This window comes from Adiantum capillus-veneris, chromosome 19 (genome assembly GCF_014529385.1).
Source record: "Adiantum capillus-veneris isolate H3 chromosome 19, ASM1452938v2, whole genome shotgun sequence".
Classification (NCBI taxonomy): Eukaryota; Viridiplantae; Streptophyta; class Polypodiopsida; order Polypodiales; family Pteridaceae; genus Adiantum; species Adiantum capillus-veneris.
In genome coordinates, this window is record NC_140949.1 from 9,922,260 (window position 1) to 9,941,924 (window position 19,665).

Genomic DNA, 19,665 nt, shown 5'->3' on the forward strand with positions numbered 1-19,665 from the left:
AAAAGTCGACTGACGACCCAAATAACCTGGAAAGTCAGTGCTTTTCTTCTGCTTTTTGCCGTGCTTTTTGGCTTTCTTTTGCGTGTCAAAAAGCTGAGCAATCCGTGTATCAACCACGTTCTCCAGTTCCTTCTCTGTATATTTTCTTGGAGGCAGAAGGTTTCTTGAGAGCGGGTTTCGGGAGTGGTGTTGTGGTTCTCTGCCACTCTGTCTGTACCTCTTCCAAAGAGGTCTGGTTCATATATTTTGCCATCTTCGGGTCCTTGGCAAAACTGAGCATCATCTTCCTTGCAACGCCGATCAATTGACGACGCGTCATCTCTCTTTGCTCCGCTTGAGTAGGCCGAGGCGGGCCATACTCTCTGCCAGAATCTTCGTTGTGATCCCAGCCCGCATCTCCAGATGCAGAGGGAGTCGACCGATCATTGCCTGAAGCCATAGGTGTCGCGGAAAAAAAAATTCGGGGATCGGATTTCCCGTAGAAGAGAAATCGGCCGTGCTCTGATACCACTGTAACAGACTTGGACACTCCAAGTCAAGAATCAACCGCGACAGCACCAAATAACCACTTCAAAACAATTCACAGATCACAATAGATTTGCACTGGCTCGGCGGAGTTCCGTGCCTAGAGATATTGGCCCCAAAGACTGGCGCCCCTTTCGGTATTTCTTTTTGTATTAATCAATCATCAAAGTACAAGAGAGTGGTTAGGGTTTCACTCTCAGACTCTGCGTCCAGATGCCCTGAGAAGTGAGGCCCTCACCACTAATTTAAAGGTTACAAGGGATGCCCAAAAGCAGAGCCCGAAAAGCTTCTAAATAAAAAGCATCAGTTCTTTCTCTCTTAGAGAGTCTTTTTCTCTTTTTTTATAAAAAAAACAAAATTCGCGTCGCTCATCATTTTCCCAAATGTTTTTTTTTTAAAAAAAAAAGCCTCCGCGATTTCCGGAAATTAGGGTTTTTGGCAGAAATTAGGGTTTGCAGGAATTTTAGGGTTTCTAGCAGAAATTAGGGTTTCTGCTGTCCGCCACATCATCACTTTGTGACATGTTTCCATTGACTGTGCAGTATGAATCACCTGTGCTCGAGCCTTAACAGGCTTTTGAATATGATCTAGTGACCCAACTTGCTGAGACGGAAGAGGAGGTTGCAGAAAGGCTAAAAACCTCGGGTTTTGCATTACTTGTGTGAACATAGCCACAGCAGTAGCCAACTGGGTCCTGAATATATATCATCATCCGTCTGTGGTGGTCTTGAAGACTCACCCACTTCATGTGTCTGTTGACCCTGTTAAGAGGAAACCTCTTCAGTCACATCATCTGGTCTGTCAGCCATAATTACAATTCCCTATGTCTGGTCTATGATCCCCTGTGTCTTCAAGCCCAACCTGACCAAGGCTCACTTCTATGGGAAAAAGTGATTCAAATCCCGGCAATGGAACCATGAAACCGGCCTGTACTTTCAAAAAGGGCGGTAGACTTTAGACTTAAAACTTACTTGCTTTCACCCATTTAATTTGTCGCCCACTTTACCTGTACTTTCAAGACACAACAAAGGGGAGAGGGATACAGGCTGCTAGATTGCACCTGTATGAGTAGACCGACACCAGATTGGCCCGTAACTTAGGCGCTCCTTTCAGTATTTCTTTATTGTTTAAAAGAGGGAATAAACGCTGTTGTTCCCTACAAGCTGCCCCACACAAACTTGGCTGAATTTCAACTGTTCCGGCCCGATTTCGGCAGCATAACTGTACTAGGACCCTTCACAGTCAGTATTCCCACGCATTGAATGACTTTCCCGACGCATACGGGCACTTTGCAAAACCTGGCGAGAATCTGCAGCACGCTGAATTCTCTGTTTTCAGCCCCGAAAATGCGCCAGATCACTTGTACAGCGGTCCCCTCGCGTCCCTGAACCTTCTGGGGGTATTAGGGACCGTTTAGGGCCAAAACCCTAAACCTGCAAAAATACACAGCAGGCTGTAATTTACTGTTTCGGGCTCCGTTTCGCGTGCCGGTCGCATCTGTAGCAAGTCCTCGAGCTCCCGCACCTGTAGGGCTACTTGCCCTTTGAATCGGACGAGATTTGTGGCGTGAAACCTCTCCGAATTCACCTGTACCTGCGGGGGACTAGCCGCTAGCTAATCTAGTACCTGTGCAAGAGGCTCTTACCTCGGCAATCGCGCATGAACCCACACAACTGTACATTGGTCAATTGAAAAGCCCCCTAGAGGGGCATAACATACTGCCATAGGGGAGAGAGAGGGCAATGCGTAACGTGCAAGGCATCACTCCTGGCACCGCACTGTACATAGGAGGGAAAGGAAGCACTCCATAGCTCTTAACGTGTGACAAAATCAGCAAATGAGCCTCTTCTCCCTTCAAATTCAGCGCCACCTTCTCTTGCATGAGGGAAGTGCACCAGAATGTGCCACTTGGCGCATTTACAAGCATTTTCGCGTTTCAGGGTTGCCGCCTAAAAATCTCCCAACCGGTTGCCCAATTGACTTCACGGCAGAGTAAGAAAATGTTCTCCTTGTCATTCCGGAGGTAATGACGCAAACACATTTTTAGGTCCCAAAATAGCAGTTCCCTAAATTTTAGGAGATGCTGCCATTGTATCTTTCTAGGTCATCTGACCCCCTTTGTACACTGTAGCCACACCCAAAATGTAGCCTCTGTAGCAAAGGATTCCACTTTGGCTAGTCAATGACCCCACTTTGGCTAACCATAGTCCTTGTCCAACCTTAGTGCTCTCTTGCCCTCAGGCCTGGACTCCCTCTGGACAGTTCCACACTAGCTATGCAATGCAGGGCAGTTAGATTTCCCGAGGGGTGTTTCCAAAAAGTGAAAGTAAATAAATTATAAGAAAGAAATCAACAAAAAGGATAGATAGTAGTCACACACCGGTGACATAGCGTGACGATTTTTCTCTCGCGCATCTCTCTCCCATTTGCACATATGGTAATGTCCCTCTAGTCAGTTCTGGGGGTTTTATGCGCGTTTGCCAAGGCAAGAGCCTTCTGTATAGGAACCGGATTAGTTAATTGCTAATCCCCTTTAGGTACGATGTCACGAGATGGGCACCACGTGCCAATAGAAAAGAACAGACTGAACAGACTTTTAGCACTTCATTAACAACTGAAATAGAGAGAGAGATGACAACACGCGACATGGAATGGCGGAATGAAACTGGCCCGTGGGGCGGTAGGCGTTGGCTTTCACCCGAAATTCTTTACTTTAGATACACACACAGAGCATTTTACAAAGGGAACCTGTGACTGGAATTAACACTTATGCACACACACGGCTCGGAAGCTAGAATGCCCCGAGCAGACGCCGCCGACAACCTGTAGGCCCCAAAATTGGCGCCCTTTTTGGTATTTCTTTATTCTTTTAAGAGGGTAAATTACAAAGTAAGGTGCTGGAAATCCTTTACCTGTATCACACTAGATACTACCTGATTTGGCCAAATTTCGGCAGCATAACAGCCCCAAAACTTGCGCGAAATCAATTCCCCTGCTGGATCTCACTTGCACTGGCGTAAACCCCCTGATTCCTGCCCAAAAACAGTAAATTCAGCTTGCTGTATTTACTGGTTTTTGCCCTGTTTTCAGCCCCAAACAGTCCCCTAGTTGTCCTATGCCAGTGGGGTACGATTCCCAAGAGTTCTGGCGTCCGTATGGCTGAAAAACAGTCGATTTTCTGCACATACACAGCGCTGAATTTGCACCTGTACGGTGAGGTTATGACCCTCACCGGTGCTTGCTTTGGAGTAGCAGCTAGCTACCCCTGTTCCTGCTCAAGGAGGCTCTTGCCTCAGCACAAAAGCATGAACCCACACAGCTATACATTAGTCAAATGAAGAGCCCTCTTGTGGGGCATCACATAACTGCAGGTGGGGGGAGAGAGAGCAGTGTGTAGTGTACATGTCATCACTCCTAGCACCACACTGTATATAGAGAGGAAAGGAAGCACTCCATAGCTCTTAACCTGACAGGTTCTCACTGAAGCATCCCCCCAGCATAAATCGAACAAATAGATGCAAAAGGGGAAGATTTCCATGGCTGCCAAAACCTGCGTATCGCTGAAAACGCAGCAAAACAGCCTTGTAAACACGCATCTGATGCCTTCCAATGCTGAAAATGAGCTCCTTGGTCCAAGGTAAAGTCACGGGAAGCTCAAAAATGGAGAGAAATGGTTGAAAATCATAGTTATCAGCCTCCAAAACTGCTCCAAAAAGTCAGTTACGAGTTTTGTTCTCCCAAACTTGGTAAATTGACCAAAAAGTTCCACTTGGCACACATACATGCAATTTCTCCGCATTGGGCTTTTTGCTTAAAAATCTCTCAACTGTTGCATCAGTTGACTTTGCAGCACAGTAATAAAATGTTCCCCTGGTCATACCGAAGGTAATGACGCGAACACATTTCACGGCCCAAAATAGCAGTTCCTTAAATTTTAGGAGATGTTTCCGTTGGGCTCCCACTGGTCATCTGACCATCTATCCTCATTGGGACCGCATCCAAAAGTGCAATGTGGCCCAACTGTCGGATACTTTCTATTGGTGATCCCACCTTGACTTTATGCCTTTATTGAGTTCACTTTCTAGTATCCACCAACTTGCTAAGTTGCGACGGGGGGACCTACATGATCTTGAACTGAACCTAGACATCCTTTTACTTTACGAGTTCCAATGCCGACCAACTTCCTGTCTGCAGGTGAAACTACCGTTCACATTGGCCATACAATGTCCGACCATTTGCAACTGCAAAAAGAGAGTCAAAAATTAAACAAAAATCATTGGAAAGAAACCAACAACTAAGGTTAGCAATTGCCATGTCCTCGTGACACGGAATTCCACCCCAGAGAGTATTGGCCCCAAACCTTGGCGCCCCTTTCGGTATTTCTTTATATTGCATCATCAAAGTACAAGCCGGTACCCCAGACTCTGCACCTTCTTCAGGAAGCATGCCAGAGAATGAGCCCTAGCTTCATAGTTAAAGGCCCTTGGCCTAAAAAGCAGTTACAGTAAAAAGCCTTTAAAACTCAAAAGCTTCTAGTATAAAAGCAAAGCCAAAAAGTTGCCAGGGTAAATCACGGAAATCCGTACAGCCTGCCACGTCATCAGCAAGTGCAATTTTCGGAAATCTCCCTGCTGCCCCTAGGGCTAGGGTGCAGTTTTAGGGTTTTTGGCAGCAGAATTAGGGTTTGCAGGTTTTAGGGTTAGGGTTTCCAAAATTAGGGTTTGTAGGTTTCAGGGTTAGGGTTTTCAAAATTAGGGTTAGGGTTTCTGCTCTCGGGCAACCACGTCATCACTTTGTGACACTTCTTCTGTTACTTGTTCTTCTTAGGGTTTAGGCTCCTCGGCCGGTAGCTCCGTTCTTCAGTAGGTCGACACGTCAGCAGTTTGTTACATACGCACAGTTCCATCGCGAAGTAATGCGAAAACGGAGAGTTTTCTCGCGTGAAAACTTGTCCGATTTACAAGGAAACTGTCTCATTGCGTGCGGGAGCACCTGAGACACGTGCAGGTGTGCTCGCCTCGCTCGAAACGGTCCAAAACAGAGAATTGCAGCCTGCTGTGTTTTTCTGCAGGTTTAGGGTTTCGCACCTAAATTGCAAGGAACTCGCCAGGGGAGCCTCGGAAAGGCCTTGGGATGCGTGTACAGGGCAGTAGGCACCTAGCAGTGGCAAAACAGAAAATTACAGCATGCTGAAATTGACCTGCAGCTCACTGGAAAGCTTCCATACCGCAAGGGAAAGTGTCCTTGATGTGAACTTTTGACCTACAGGGATTTTTGTGCCGTTATGTTGGCGAAATTGGGTCAAAAACCTGTAATTACAGCCATGGACAGGTTTCGATAGCTTGGGGAGGGTTAGGTGAAAGCGTTCGGATCGTTTATCTGCCAAGGGAGCCTCGGGAAAGCATTGGGTGCTTGTACATGACAATTTAGAGAGAATTCCCGCGAGGAATCTCTCCTAATTCAAGGGGCAAGTGACCCTACAGGTGTGAGAGCTCGAGGGCTATCCATAGAAGTGATCGGAGCGTGAAACAGAGAATTCAGTGAGCTGCAATTTCTCGCCAGGTTCTAAAGTGCGTGGTAAGTCAATGTTTATTTGGGATTTATCCGTGGAGACTTCTATTGTGGTTATGTTGCCGAAATCGGGTTAAGAGTAAAGGAATTTCAGCCCGACAAGACATGGCATTCATAGATTCAATAGAATATTTGCAGTTTTTTCTTGATTTCTGTATCCGTGTAAAAATGTCAGCAAAGTCAGGATCTGTGGCGTAATGGTCAACCGTATCCTCGAAGCTTCTGTGATGAATCGCGGAATAGCCAGATTCAAGGGCTTCCGAGAAAATGCATCTGGCACTAAATTCTTTCGTCCCTGAACATGGACAATCTGGAAGTGAAACTGTGACTGGATGTTAGCCCATCGCATGTGCTTTTCCGAAAGCTGCTTGTGTGACAAGAAGTAGGGTAAATTCTGGAGATTGTGAAATCGGCTTCGAGTAAATAGTGTCGCCACTGTGTAAGAGCATGGATTATTGCCAATAGCTCTTTCTCATATATCTGTGCTACCAATTCTGGCCGTGAAAACATCCTGCTTTCATAAGCAATCAAATGGCCTTCTTGCATCAAAATTGCTCCTAGCCTACGACCACAAGCATTATGATAAACTTCGAATGGCTTTTGCAAGTTCGGCAAAGCCAACATTGGTCCGATAGTCAACTTTTCTTTGAGTGTTTGAAAAGCAGTCACTTCTGTCGGTCCCCACATGAAAGGGACTTCTTTTTGAGTCAGTAAATGCAAAGGTGAAGCTATCTCGCCAAACTTCCGAATGAACCGCGGAGAATAAGAGCACAAGTTCGAAAAGCTTCATTGATCAGGCCAATCGCGGATAGTCTAGATTTTGGTTGGGTTCGTCTGTACTCCTTCTGCTGAGACAATGTGTCCCAAGAAATGTATCTCCGATAAGAAAAACTCGCTCTTTTTGGCGTTGATAACCAATCTATGCTTCGACAATGCCTGAAAGATTTGTAGCAGATGATGTCTGTGCTCTGCTTCATTCTTGGAGAAAACTATAATGTCGTCAAAGAAAGTGGCGACAAAAGATCGATACTCTCGGAAAATCCTATCCATCGTTCGATTAAATGTTGCTGGAGCATTCATGAGTCCAAAAGGCATCACTCGATATTCATATAAACCAAAAGTTGTCCGAAAGGCTGTCCGAAAGGCTGTCTTGTAGACATCTCCTGGAACGATTCGGATCTGATGGTATCCACTTTTCAGTTGAAACAAGTGGATCCCTTATGTCTGTCGAGAATATCATCGATCCTTGGGATAGGGAATTTGTTCTTGATGTTGATTTTATTGACAACTCTATAATCAATGCACATTCTTCCTTGGTCTTTTTGCCCTTGTCCTTGAGAAAATCATATTGATTGGCTTTGTAAAAGTGTTTCTTCTTTGAATAGAACATGTGATCATCGGAGTCCGAAGTCTGAGAGGAGGATGAATCCTCAATAGGACTGTCAAAAATGGGTCGGGATCTGCTCTTCTTTGCCTTCTTCTTGTTCTTTCCAAAACTTTGATTGTTACTTCGCTTCTTGCCCTTTCTGTCCTCTTCACTCGAATCGGAAGAGAAAGAGCTATTCGAATTGTCTGAAGAGGAAGATCTGGACAATCCTTCGAAGCTTACATGCTTCTTTTGTTTTCACGCACTTGCAAAAGAAGATTGACGGCCCAAATAACCGGGGTAGTCAGTCCCCTTGTTGCTCTTCTTTGCCCCCAAAAGTTGGTTGACTCGCCTTTCGACGATGTCATTGAGTTCTTCTTCAGTACACGATACACGAGAGAGAATCACCTTATACACGTCACACTTAAGTCACAGTTCAATTGAGTCGACATGGCCCAACGTAGTTCCGTGTCCAGAGAGATTGGCCCCAAAGGTTGGTGGCCCTTTTGGTATTTCTTCTTGTATTAATAATTGAGCAAAGTACAGTCGTCGTTGGGTCGCCTCTGCTCACCGGCTTGTCGGCACAAAGTGAGTCAGAGGGAGCCCAAGGGGCTTATTTAAAGGCCCTTGGCCTTGGAGAAAAGAAGTACATGAAAAGCTTTCAACTCAAAAGCGCTTGGCTTCCAAAAGTAGGCAGCGCAAAAAGCCGTACGGCTTGCCACGTCAGCACAACCAATGCGATATGCAGAAATCCGTACGGACAACCACGTCAGCAGCTCAGTGTGGATTGCGGAAGTTCTGTACAGTAGCAATCCGCCAGCTTTTTTAATTATCCTAGTGACCCTAGGGCCCTGTTGGAAGGTGCCCTATAGTTTGGGTACACTTATGGACATGCCACGTCAGCAGTTTGTGACAACCAATGCTCCTAAGACATGGAAACACTTCAAAATTGGCCAACAACTATCTTGCTGTAGCTTTCGAGCTCAAAAATGTATTTGCTTGGAATGATTTGATGACCCCATTGAAACCTTTGATGACTAGAACTGTTGTAGAGTTTTGCAGATTGTAGTTATCTTTATGTTTCTGTCTGATCCCTCGTCGGAAGTGATTACATGCCATCACATGATTCATGCCACATAGGCATCCTAGTAGAGTAGAGAGGGTACACACCAAAAGGCATAACCAGAGGCCAAAGCCCACATATCCTGTCACAAGACGGGCACCACGTGCCAATAGAAAAGAACAGACTGAACAGATTTTTAGCACTTCATTAACAATTGATCTGAGAGAGAGAGACGACACGCGACACGGAATGGCGGAATTCCACCCTAGAGAGTATTGGCCCCAAACCTTGGCGCCCCTTTCGGTATTTCTTTATATTGCATCAACACAGTACAAGCCGGTACTCCAGACTCTGCACCTTCTCCAAGAAGCATGCCAGAGAATGAGCCCTAACCTCATATTTAAAGGCCCTTGGCCTAAAAAGCAATTTATAGTAAAAAGCCTTCAAACTTAAAAGCATCTGGTCCAAAAGCAAAGGCAAAAAGCTGCCAGCGCAATTTACGGAAGTCCGTACATCCTGCCACGTCATCAGTGAATGCAAAAACGCGAAAATCCGACAGCCTGCCACGTCATCATACCAACGCAAATTTTGGAAATCTGCCACGTCATCAGTTTTGCGTGTGTGTGGGTCCTGCTTTATTTTAAATATTTTATGTCACGGAGGACTTCTTCTATTACTTGTTCTTCTTAGGGTTTAGGCCCCTCGGCCGGCATCTGTAAGTTGGCTCCATTCTTTAGGCTTTGACAGGTCAGCAGTTTGTTACATATCCCAACAATCCTCCCCTTGGAGTTTTGGCTTTGACAATTGGCTAAGTGACTTAACACCGAGTCCATGAGCAAGGAAGCTACCATTTCTAATCTAGTATACCATCTTTAATCCAGGAGACAAAACATTTCTAATCCAAGAGACAAAGTGTAAATACCTCCCCTCAAACAATGTATACAATGTATCTAAGCTATGTCGAAGATGATCCATTGCAGGAGGTGTAGGCAAAAAAGAAATTTAGAGAATATCATCAGCACAATAAACTTGGTTGCTTTTGCCGATTTCCGCTCCTTCCTCCTCCTCTTCTGCAATTGCCGGTACCCTTCTCGATGATTAGGTTGTCGCCATCCAGCTCGTCCATGCTTTTCTCCGAGTTTACACCTCCATGCCAATCTATTTTATTTTGTAGCATTTTAATTTTCAGCACTTTTGTCCCATTTTCAGGATACCCGGAAGACACACTTGTACATCCTGCTGTCTCATTGGCCGACTTCGGCCTCTAGAAGACGTTAATAAAGCTTTCTTTCTTTCGCTTCTCTCTCCTTTGCTCTCTTATGCACATTAAGGCTCTTGTGTATTTCAGATCTCTATCAATTTCTCTCTAACTCAATTCTAATAAAAAGAAAACATATTAGATCAACATCTACATTAAGGTTGTGATTTGTGTGAAGTACAATCTTTTCATCTTAATTCAGTTCGTTGTGCGTGACACTACCTCCTTGACCCCTGGTGTACAGCCTCTGCATTTGGTCATGTTTTGTAATCATGAGCATGAGTTTTGGTTTCATCGCCTCTCCATCTCTTCTCAAGGGTTAAAAAGGAATCAGTAGTTTATTTGATATGAATCAGTCAATACTTATGGGTTGATTGTCTAGTGATGGATCATGATCGTCAGGGTGGTTTGTTCTATTTTGGTCCGTGTTAGGGTTGAGCATTTCTGCGGTGCAGGAGACAAGTGAAGGGGTGCCAAATGTCCATACAAAACAGAATGTGGGTTTGTAGTTGAATTTGAAGCTGTTGCAATTCTTTGGAATGATGTAACTGAAGCACAGGCTCATTGTGTTCTTGCAAACCAGTTTCCAGCTTTGCCAGATGAAGATGTGAAAGTGGTAGAGTCGGAAAGCTGTGTGCTAGACATTGGTAAAATTGAGGAGTTTCTGAAACAGAAACACTTGTCAAGGTATCCACTCACTAATTGTTTGGAATGTTGATGCTTAGTTTCCCAATTTAATTCATCTTATGTAAATCAGGGAACAAGTTGGTCGGTTGACACAAATCTTGCAGAAACATATGTCAGGTACCAGTGAAGAAAATAATATTGTAGAATCAGAGAAACTGCAAGACCAACCTGTAGGAGAAGCAAAGGATACTTCCCCAATCCAAGTGGCACGAGCTTACATGGGGGAACAAGTAACAAGGCCATCTGGCCTAGAAGCTACAGTGCAGGCATCGGGCTTGGCTTTTAGTCAGGTCCAATCCTCTCCTGAACAAACTCTGGCTGAAGATAGATACCTGTCGTATCCCTTCTCTAGAGGCTGGGCACGAGGCTCTGCATCGGTGCGGGTGCCCAAAAGGAGTTTTGCCATAGAAGATGGCATGTCTTTGCTGGGTCCTGTTAGGAGGGTAAGGCAGAAAACGTCACTGCTACCAATGGCAAACCCTTTATTGTATTCAAGGCGGATGACAGGGCCAAACAAGCCATCAGAAACAAGGATGTCATCTCCTCCCTCACAATCCAGCCAGACTGCTATGAAAATTTTAGAGACATTGGAAAAGTTGTCACCTTCCCCTCAAGGGAAGCTGCTGGGAGCTACGACAGAGAAGTCAGTGAATGGGCCTCAAGTCCTGGATAAGCTTTCTCCTCCCAGTAAAGGGAAAGCCATAAACAGTCTTGTCAGCATGGCCATGACTGGTGCTGACAAGTACCCCCATACCTCCAGAGCCAAGGAGAAGATCGTGGTTCAAAATCTGAATTCAATTGCCTCGCCAAAGCCACTAGAAGCAAAATTATCCGGCAAGCCTGCTTTTGGGGAGGTTAAGCTGACAGGGACTGAGTTTGAAAAGCCTTCTGTTAAAACTCCATCTTCTATGCCACACTCTCGCAGTTTTTTAAAGCTGAGCGAAGGATTTTGGATGAACACGGTTTTTGAGGTGAGGCAAGAAAATGTTCTTGATGGATGTAATCGATGCCTCATTTTGTTGGAAGTGTTACCTGAGATCACTTTTTGATGCAGGAGATGGTGGAGTCGCAAACCACGTCACAATTATCCAGTGTGGATGAGGCACAGGTTGTATCAAAGGAGGAAGCTATTTTGACAGCCAGTTCTTCTGTTGCAACCTTTATCAATCCTTCTGTCGCAACCTTTATCAAAGCGGATGTTTCTACTTCCTCTACAATCTCGTTGTCAGGGCCGGTGCAAGTGTCATCATCCTTATCAGCATCTTTTCCTATCGTCAATTCCAGTACACCGCCTCATATTGTCACAGCTTCCCATGGACCAACCAAAAATCTTTTCTCCGTGCCAAGCTTCTCTATTCTGGCCGTGGCAACTGAGATGAAACCAACACAATCGGATGGAGCAGTATCATCAAATGCTGCTGATGCCATGTCTAATGCACTTGCAGCCAAGCCTGCAACACCATTGTCCTGCAGCAGATTAACTGAAATGTCAGAGCTAATGGTAATGTCCTCAGCTGTAGTCACCTCAGAGTGTACTTCTGAGTCAACACGAATTGCCGTACCTGTTTCGTTTACCGTTGAAACTGGATCCTCTGTTGATGCGCCTGCAGAGGTTTCAGGTGTCTCTTCGCCTACTCTGCACATATCACACACACACGTCAGCCCCTCTGAGTCTAAGGATGTTGTAATCATGGCTACTGAAAGTCTTGTGCAGGAGGAGGGTAATACCATGCCCAAGAAGGCAGCCATTTCAGTTGGGGCTTCCCCTACGTTTTTGGCAGCCAATTTGTTCAATGCAATTCCGCAGCCATCAGTTTCGGCTACATTTTTGTCTGCAGCAAGAACTTCAGGTACTTCATTATTGGCTTCCTGTGTCGCAACAGGGGTTGTGTCAGGCACAGGATTAGCTGGAGCTTCTGCTTCATCATTGGCTTCTCCTTTCTCATTCTCTGCCCAGTCAAACACGACCTTTGCACCCAACACATATAGTGGGATCTCTGGGTCTTCTTTACCTTACACTCCTGCTTCTCTGTTTGGTGTCCAATCAAGCACATCATCAAGCGAAGGAAAACCTTTTTCCGCTACTGGGACTACTGTATCATCACTATCTGTTTCTCCTTTTGTTTTTGGAGCCCTGTCAACCGTGGGATCCACTGGGCGAGAGCCTAACCTGGCAGTTAAGCCATTGTTAAGTCAGTCTTGTGTAAGTTCTTGCGGACGAATGTCTTGTTTTGGAGAATCTGCTGGTTCACTGGCTAAGAACCCTTTTCACTCAACTGCAGGAAGTTCAAGTCCCTTATTGTTTGGTTCATCAAATGCAGCTGTCTTTGGGTCAATTTCGGCATCACCTTCTCTGTCATCTGTTGTTTTCACATCAGGTTCACCCCTGATAACTAATTTTGCAGGTGCATCATCTATATCTCAGCCTGAGGTAGCTGCAATGCCATCCTCATCAATGTCTGCCCCCGCTGCAGATTCTAAAACTGCAAGTCCCTTGGCAACCTCATTATTCCCGCCTTCCTCTGCTCCCACTGCATCAGGAACTCCGGCCTTCTCAGTCAGTGCGGTGTCTTCTTCCTATGCAAGTTCTACACCCTTGGCAACACAGCCATTTGTTTTCGGTGCTGGCCAGCCCAACCCCTTCATTGCCAATGCATTCTCGTCTTCTGGAACAGAGAACTCTGGCTTTTCTACTACAATGAGTGGCTCCTCTTCGTCAATGTTTGGGTCAAACTTTTGCTCGAATGCGCTGAATGTTTTTGCAGTTGGGTCTGCATCTACTTCCAATTCTTCTTCTCCTTTTGCATTTGGTTCTGGACTGGCATCCGTGCTACAAGCACCAATTTCAGCTCTTTCTACATTTGGAAATCAGACAGTCCCTGCCCCATCAAATAATGGGCAAGCATTTGGGCTCAGTGGAGGACAATCGGCAGCAACGGCTCCAGCTCCGAATCCTTTTTCTACTGCTGGAGGAGCCCAACTGGGTCTTGGGTTTGTGCTTGGTGTAGGTGGTGGAGATAAAAGTGGTAGGAAATTTATCAAAGCCAAGAGGATAGGAGGTGGAAAAAAGGGAAGGTAGGCAAAACATATTTTGTATTCTTACCATTTGTGTATAGATGCTGATGATCTTGATTCATCCTGAGAAAAGGTGCGTTTTGTAAAAGAAAGCTTTTGAGAGAGAGTTTTGAACAGCAAGCTTCAATGTAACATTGATCACTACCTTAATTAGTCAAGAGGGGATTGTTCACTACCTTGAGATAGGTTAGGTCAGTTCCCCTGTTCGAAGGATGTTTTTTAAATGATGATACTTGTTTTTCCACTTGCACATGGTGACGAGTTACTGTTGTGGTAATCAATTTGGGCTTTGCAATCAGTGTGGCCATTTTAAGCCATTTGAATCTTTTAGCTAAGATCCTCGCGGGGGATTTGTGTGCAGCATCTTAAGCTTGAATTGTTGATAGGGTTTGAGGGTGACTTGGCTATGTCTGGTGGTGTTTTTCTTATGGCAGAAGTCAGTCCTAATTGCAAGGTTTAATTTTCGTTAAATCCTGCTTGATCTGTAGAGGTTGTTGGTTCAGATTTGGTATGCCTTGCACGATTGCACTGCTCTGGCGGTTTAATAGGCTCTCCAGATCGGAGTGCTGAGTTTTAAGTATGGCCTTCTTGGAGAGAGTCTATGACTGCCTATTTCAGAGTTTGAGGCTCGAATGGCATCTCACTGTTTTGTGTTTATCTTTATAAAAATGTGCGCATTTCGTTGTCACTATTTAAGAGTAACCATTCTAGTCTTCTCATTGTCGCGCTAGCAACCATGATCATTCAATAGTTAAGCGCTTTATAAAAGTGATTATAGGAAACCCCCTTTTGTCTGGGTGTTAGGGTTATGGATGGCCGCCCGAGTATGAACGTAGTATGACATCACAAAATCGACATACAAATGTGCCTCTATGCAAAGTCCAAATCCAAGATCAAAACTTGCATATGTAAATGCAAGTTATATCAACTCACAGATAGATCCACAATGAAACATAAATTGTTGAATGATCAATCTACACAATGAACGATCTACAATATGGTGTTTGCACAACACAATTCCTATGTGATTGGTCTGTTGCTATATGAAATTTTTGCAAAATTTTGAAAATATAATACCACAAACATGTTTTGAGCATGCCAAATAAAAAGCCAACAAAAACTCTCTCTAGAAACTTTTCTCTAAGTTTTAATGCCAAAAACAACGTTCCCACCTACTTTTTGTGTAGAAATTTATTCACAAGGCTTGTTTTTCAAATAGAAAATTGTTTTTCAAAAAGACAATGTCGTGTGTTGTCTACTTGTCACCTTGTCTTTGTCTCTTTGCACCGCACAACATAGTTATCCTATCAAAAACCCAAGAGCACCAACAACATAGTCTCGAGGAGAGCTACGCATGGATATCTACATTGCAAGCGCTTTGTGAAAATTATCAAAAGAAACCAACTTTTGACTCATTAAGATTGTGATTGAATAGGTAATTTTGGCTCTGTAAAACCCTTTAAAGACAAATTTTGTGTGCTTTTATGTAAAGCTTATGGACATCTAAAAAATTGATGTTCTTCCAATAGGCCCAAACAAAAACGTGAAAGGGGGGAAGGGAGGGATTTTTTCTCTCTATCTTTTAGAACTCTCTCTCTCTCTCTCTCTCCATTTTGATAGTGGACTCATAACCCAAATGAAGAGAAGGATGGCTGACCAAATTCCCACAATACTTAGTGCATCTGGTGGAGGCTCGTAAAGTAATTAGAGACGATCTCTATCTTTTAGAACTCTCTCTCTCTCTCTCTCTCTCTCTCTCTCCATTTTGATAGTGGACTCATAACCCAAATGGAGAAAAGGATGGCTACCAAATTCCCACAATACTTAGTGCATTTGGTGGAGGCTCCTAAAGTAATTAGAGACGATCGCAGTTTCCGCCTATAGTTATCCTATCAAAAACCCAAGAGCACCAACAACATAGTCTCGAGGAGAGCTACACATGGATATCTACATTGCAAGCGCTTTGTGAAAATTATCAAAAGAAACAAACTTTTGACTCATTAAGATTGTGATTGAATAGGTAATTTTGGCTCTGCAAAACCCTTTGAAGACAAATTTTGTGTGCTTTTATGTAAAGCTTATGGAAATCTAAAAAATTGATGTTCTTCCAATAGGCCCAAACAAAAACGTGAAAGGGGGAAAGGGAGGGATTTTTCTCTCTCTATCTTTTAGAACTCTCTCTGTCTTCTCTCTCTCCATTTGGGTTGTGATAGTGGACTCACAACCCAAATGGAGAAAAGGATGGCTGACCAAATACCCACAATACTTAGTGCATCTGGTGGAGGCTCCCAAAGAAATTAGAGACGATCTCAATTTTTGCCCTCTACCAAGAATGAGGACCTGGAAGGAACACAGCCTCCTTAGATGTAGCCATCCCACATGGCTTAACTATCGAAAGTTGCCAGGCTTCAAGGCAGGAGAGAAAACGAGTGAGCAATATATGGTGAAAACCCTAACGGGTGCCATAAATTGTTCACTGGCTCTCCTGACCTATCATGCATAATGATGAGAAAAATATGCAAGACTTTATTGGCAGTGTTTGAAGTCTTCCAACCACATCAAACTTCAGACTCTATATTCTTCTACAACCAGAACACTAGCTTCAGATGCGCCTACGACCTGTCATAACAACCAGGGTATGGAGTTATACATCAATTATACCAAAGGATTATGTTTTTGCCTTCTTATCATATGCAAGCATTTGAGGAAGCATTCTACATAGGCTTCTTCACAGTCGACACCGACATTTATGTCCCTACCATCACCGTACCACATGCACGATACGAGTCAGTCCTCAAGATGAGACAAATTCACTTCTGAAGACAAGGCCGAACTCAGAATGTCATGTCGGGGACGACATGAGCTAGGAGGGGGGAGTGTTAACTCCGGACATTTAGGATTTCCAGATCTTCTATGTGACGGATTATTGTACTTATTTTCAATTGACGGAACCCATTTTTACTTGTAATATTCCGGGGCTTAGAAGAAGCTTCCAAGTTGTACATAATTTTGCCATTAGATTAGAGTAGATCTTCTATTTTTTTGAACTTTAGGGTTGATAATTGGATGGGTATAAAACCCAACTTGTAACCTTAATGAAAAAACCCTCATCTTTTTAAAAGAAGGAGTCTGTGTAAGTGTCCTGGGTGTACGAGAGAGAGAGAGAGAGAGAGAGAGAGAGAGAGAGAGAGAGAGAGAGAGAGAGAGTTTATCTTGATGCTATAAGAACCACGGTGATCGGAATTGCAGACAGAGAGTATCTACCGGCTGCCCACAGAGAGAGCTACGCGCCGATACCAACATTGCGCGCATTCGGCTTCGCCTCGCAAGATTCACCCGCCAGCTTCTTCTGAGATTTTGGTGAATATATGAAATCCATTTCTTCATTTCAGCATATCCATGCGTTCACAACGAGTAGAGCTACGCATTACTTCAAGTTTCGGAAATGATGACCTGTAAAATCCGACCTATTTTACTACACGTTTTCTGCACCAGGGGTATTGGGATTAAATTTGGGATCAGAGACCTTAGGGATAGTGGCCTACTAGTGTGTGTAGGATATCCCTAGAGTTTCATGGTGTTTCGAGACCCTGTAAGGGGCATATGGCTTGCAGTAATGTCGTAGGAGACTTTCTCTGTCACAGAACATGTGGCTTAGGCATAGATTCAGTTTTGATAGATCTGTAGGACTTGGTCATTAGTAGGTCGAGTAGAGGTTGACACCCTCTTCTTGCTTCCATGCACCTGCGGGTCGAGCTCCGTCCTCTGCTGACAATCTTCTTAGTGAGTTCTCGTTGTGCTGACGTCCTTGGGACGCCCGCGACAATCCGCAAACAAGGACACGGAAATGATGGATGCACATCCGATTACGCTAGAAAAGAGAGAAGAGAAGAAACCGCAAGAGGAAGAAAAAGAAGAAGAAAAAGAAGAAGAAAAGAAGGACGAACTTTTAGCCTCAACCAATTTAACACCACCCACCAAGCTCCCAAGTGGCATGCCAACAACAAATATTGCTAGGGCTGCTCTTATTAGGAAACTCACTGGAGAGATGGATCAAGAAGACATACAGGTTACAAAGGCAACCGAGAAAGAGCAAGAGTGTAATGAAGAACTAAGCGCGACAGTGGTCTCCATCGGAACTAAACTGCAGCAAGCCGAGAAAGACAATAAAGACTTAGTGCAGGCCAACACCGCCTTAGTGGGGGATTTACAACGCAGAGATGCTCAACTAGAAAGAATGAGCACATAAATGGAAAGGTACAAGAAGCTATACGAGGATGAATTGGCTCAGAGACAGATCCAAGCCACAATCACACAAAGCACGCAACTGGCACTCGACCAAAAAGAGAAGCTGTACAAACAGGAGCATGAAAGTGCTAGCCAGTCTGCCAGTCTTGCATAGAAACAGGGAGTTTCCATATATGCACTAAAAAGAAGAGTAACTGACCAGAACCAATAACTAGAGTCAGTTTGTGTTTGCTGCCACATGCTCACTAGGCTAAGAAATTTCAACATTACTGACAAGTGCTGCAGGCATCAAAACTGGACTCTACAAAGTCGGATGTCCTAGCAAAGACAATATAGTTGCATATATGCTATCTAGGGAGGGCACGGTATGACGATGAACAAGGGATGATTGATGAGAATAATGATGTACACACAAATATCTATTCTATCCTTCATGCTAAGGGTTATCAAATTTTCTCTAATGTGCTTGAATCTTTTTTAGAGAAAATATATGGTGATTGGCTGCTGATTGGTAAATACTTGAGTACTTCGACAAGCTAGAAATTTTGGTTGGAAGAGGAGTTCAAGCAAATACAAAGGAAGGCATATGGGTACTTCTTAAAGGATGGATAACTATTGAAGCATCCAAAACAAACGGGTGCTTTGCCACAAAGGGTTTTGTGTGATAAAGAAACCCAAATGAAGCTCATGCTAGAGTTTCATGAGATTGTATGGGTTGGACACTGGGTGCTTTCCCAAAAGTGTAAGAAAGGTATTGGTGGTAAGGTATATACAAGAAAGTATCCTAGTTTGTGGAATCATGTGTGACTTGTCAAATGTATTCAAATGTACATCATTGCTTTGATGGGCTACATCCTACTTACCCATTTTCCATGTAATACATAGTGCTTGCAAGAGAAGACTTGACTAACCAAGTGGAAGGTCGTGCATCGTAGACAAAGAGCATTGAAGTGGCATGCAAGTTTCTCTTGGAGAATAGTTGCCAAATGTTGGGGTAAGCCCAACTTGTGGTCATAACGTGGTGCCTACATATGAGGCTTGCATAAATTGGCTAGGCCGGAGGTCCCTAGCACCTTAAGGTTTTGGTGTGTAGATAACTAAGTAATTTGTGGAACGTCAGAGTTAAGCGCATATGTGAGGCAAGATTTTGGATCATGTATTGATTTTGCCACACTCATTAATTGAGCTCTATGAAGTGGGGAACCTTCATAGTTGATAAACAGGAATATGCCTTTGATTACAGGGATGAAGTTGAAGGACTAGGACTATAGTAGTTTCAATATCTTTTTTTCTATCAAGTTGAAATCAATATAGATTGAAAGAGCATCCTCTATAGTCTTTCACCCTTTTCTGTGCTTTACAAAGCTTTTTAAACAAGTTTTTTGAATGAATGAGGATGCGGTCTCCCTGTTGGCCAAATGAAAATGATGGAGAAATAAGATGGTTGTTAATAGGATTACTCATGTATCTAGTGCCCATGAAAGTTCTAGTAAGCCTGCTATGGGGATCCCAAAGGGTGATCAATCAATGTTAAATGACCTTTTCATAGGGATGTGTGAGTTGAAGCTAAAACTAGCAAGGTTGGAAGAGAAGGGACAACCAACATGACAACCAATAGGGACCACAAGCAAAAGAAAGTTTTGTACATTGGTGTATATGGTGTGATAGCACAAACCATGTAAAGAGGGACTATGCTAGATTAAATGCTTTGATAAAGGATCTTGTTTTCTTCAAGGAGGACAAAAAAGTCCACTTAAGAGAGGTAGGTATGCCCTTGGAAACTAATTTTGGTAAAGGAGGGATGCAAAAGCTGCTTGAGGATATGGTAACCTCACATGCCATCTCTTTTGTAGAAGCAACGACATATCAAAT

General features: G+C 44.0%; 1 protein-coding gene across 7 annotated transcripts in view; it reads left to right on the forward strand.

Annotated features, from left to right (window-relative positions):
- LOC147433544 (uncharacterized) overlaps positions 1 to 13,795 on the forward strand; it is a 31,771-nt gene extending 17,976 nt beyond the window's left edge. For 2 of the 7 annotated variants that reach the window (XM_086490220.1, XM_086490217.1), the window contains 4 exons: positions 10,186 to 10,280; positions 10,367 to 10,470; positions 10,541 to 11,441; positions 11,525 to 13,795. In XM_086490220.1, coding sequence (XP_086346346.1) covers positions 10,186 to 10,280; positions 10,367 to 10,470; positions 10,541 to 11,441; positions 11,525 to 13,549 — 3,125 coding nt within the window. In that variant the 3' untranslated portion in view covers positions 13,550 to 13,795. The remainder of the gene's footprint in view (positions 1 to 10,185; positions 10,281 to 10,366; positions 10,471 to 10,540; positions 11,442 to 11,524) is intronic. The other 5 variants (XM_086490224.1, XM_086490221.1, XM_086490218.1 and 2 more) reach the window with 5 other exon arrangements.
- Positions 13,796 to 19,665: the final 5,870 nt, after the last annotated feature.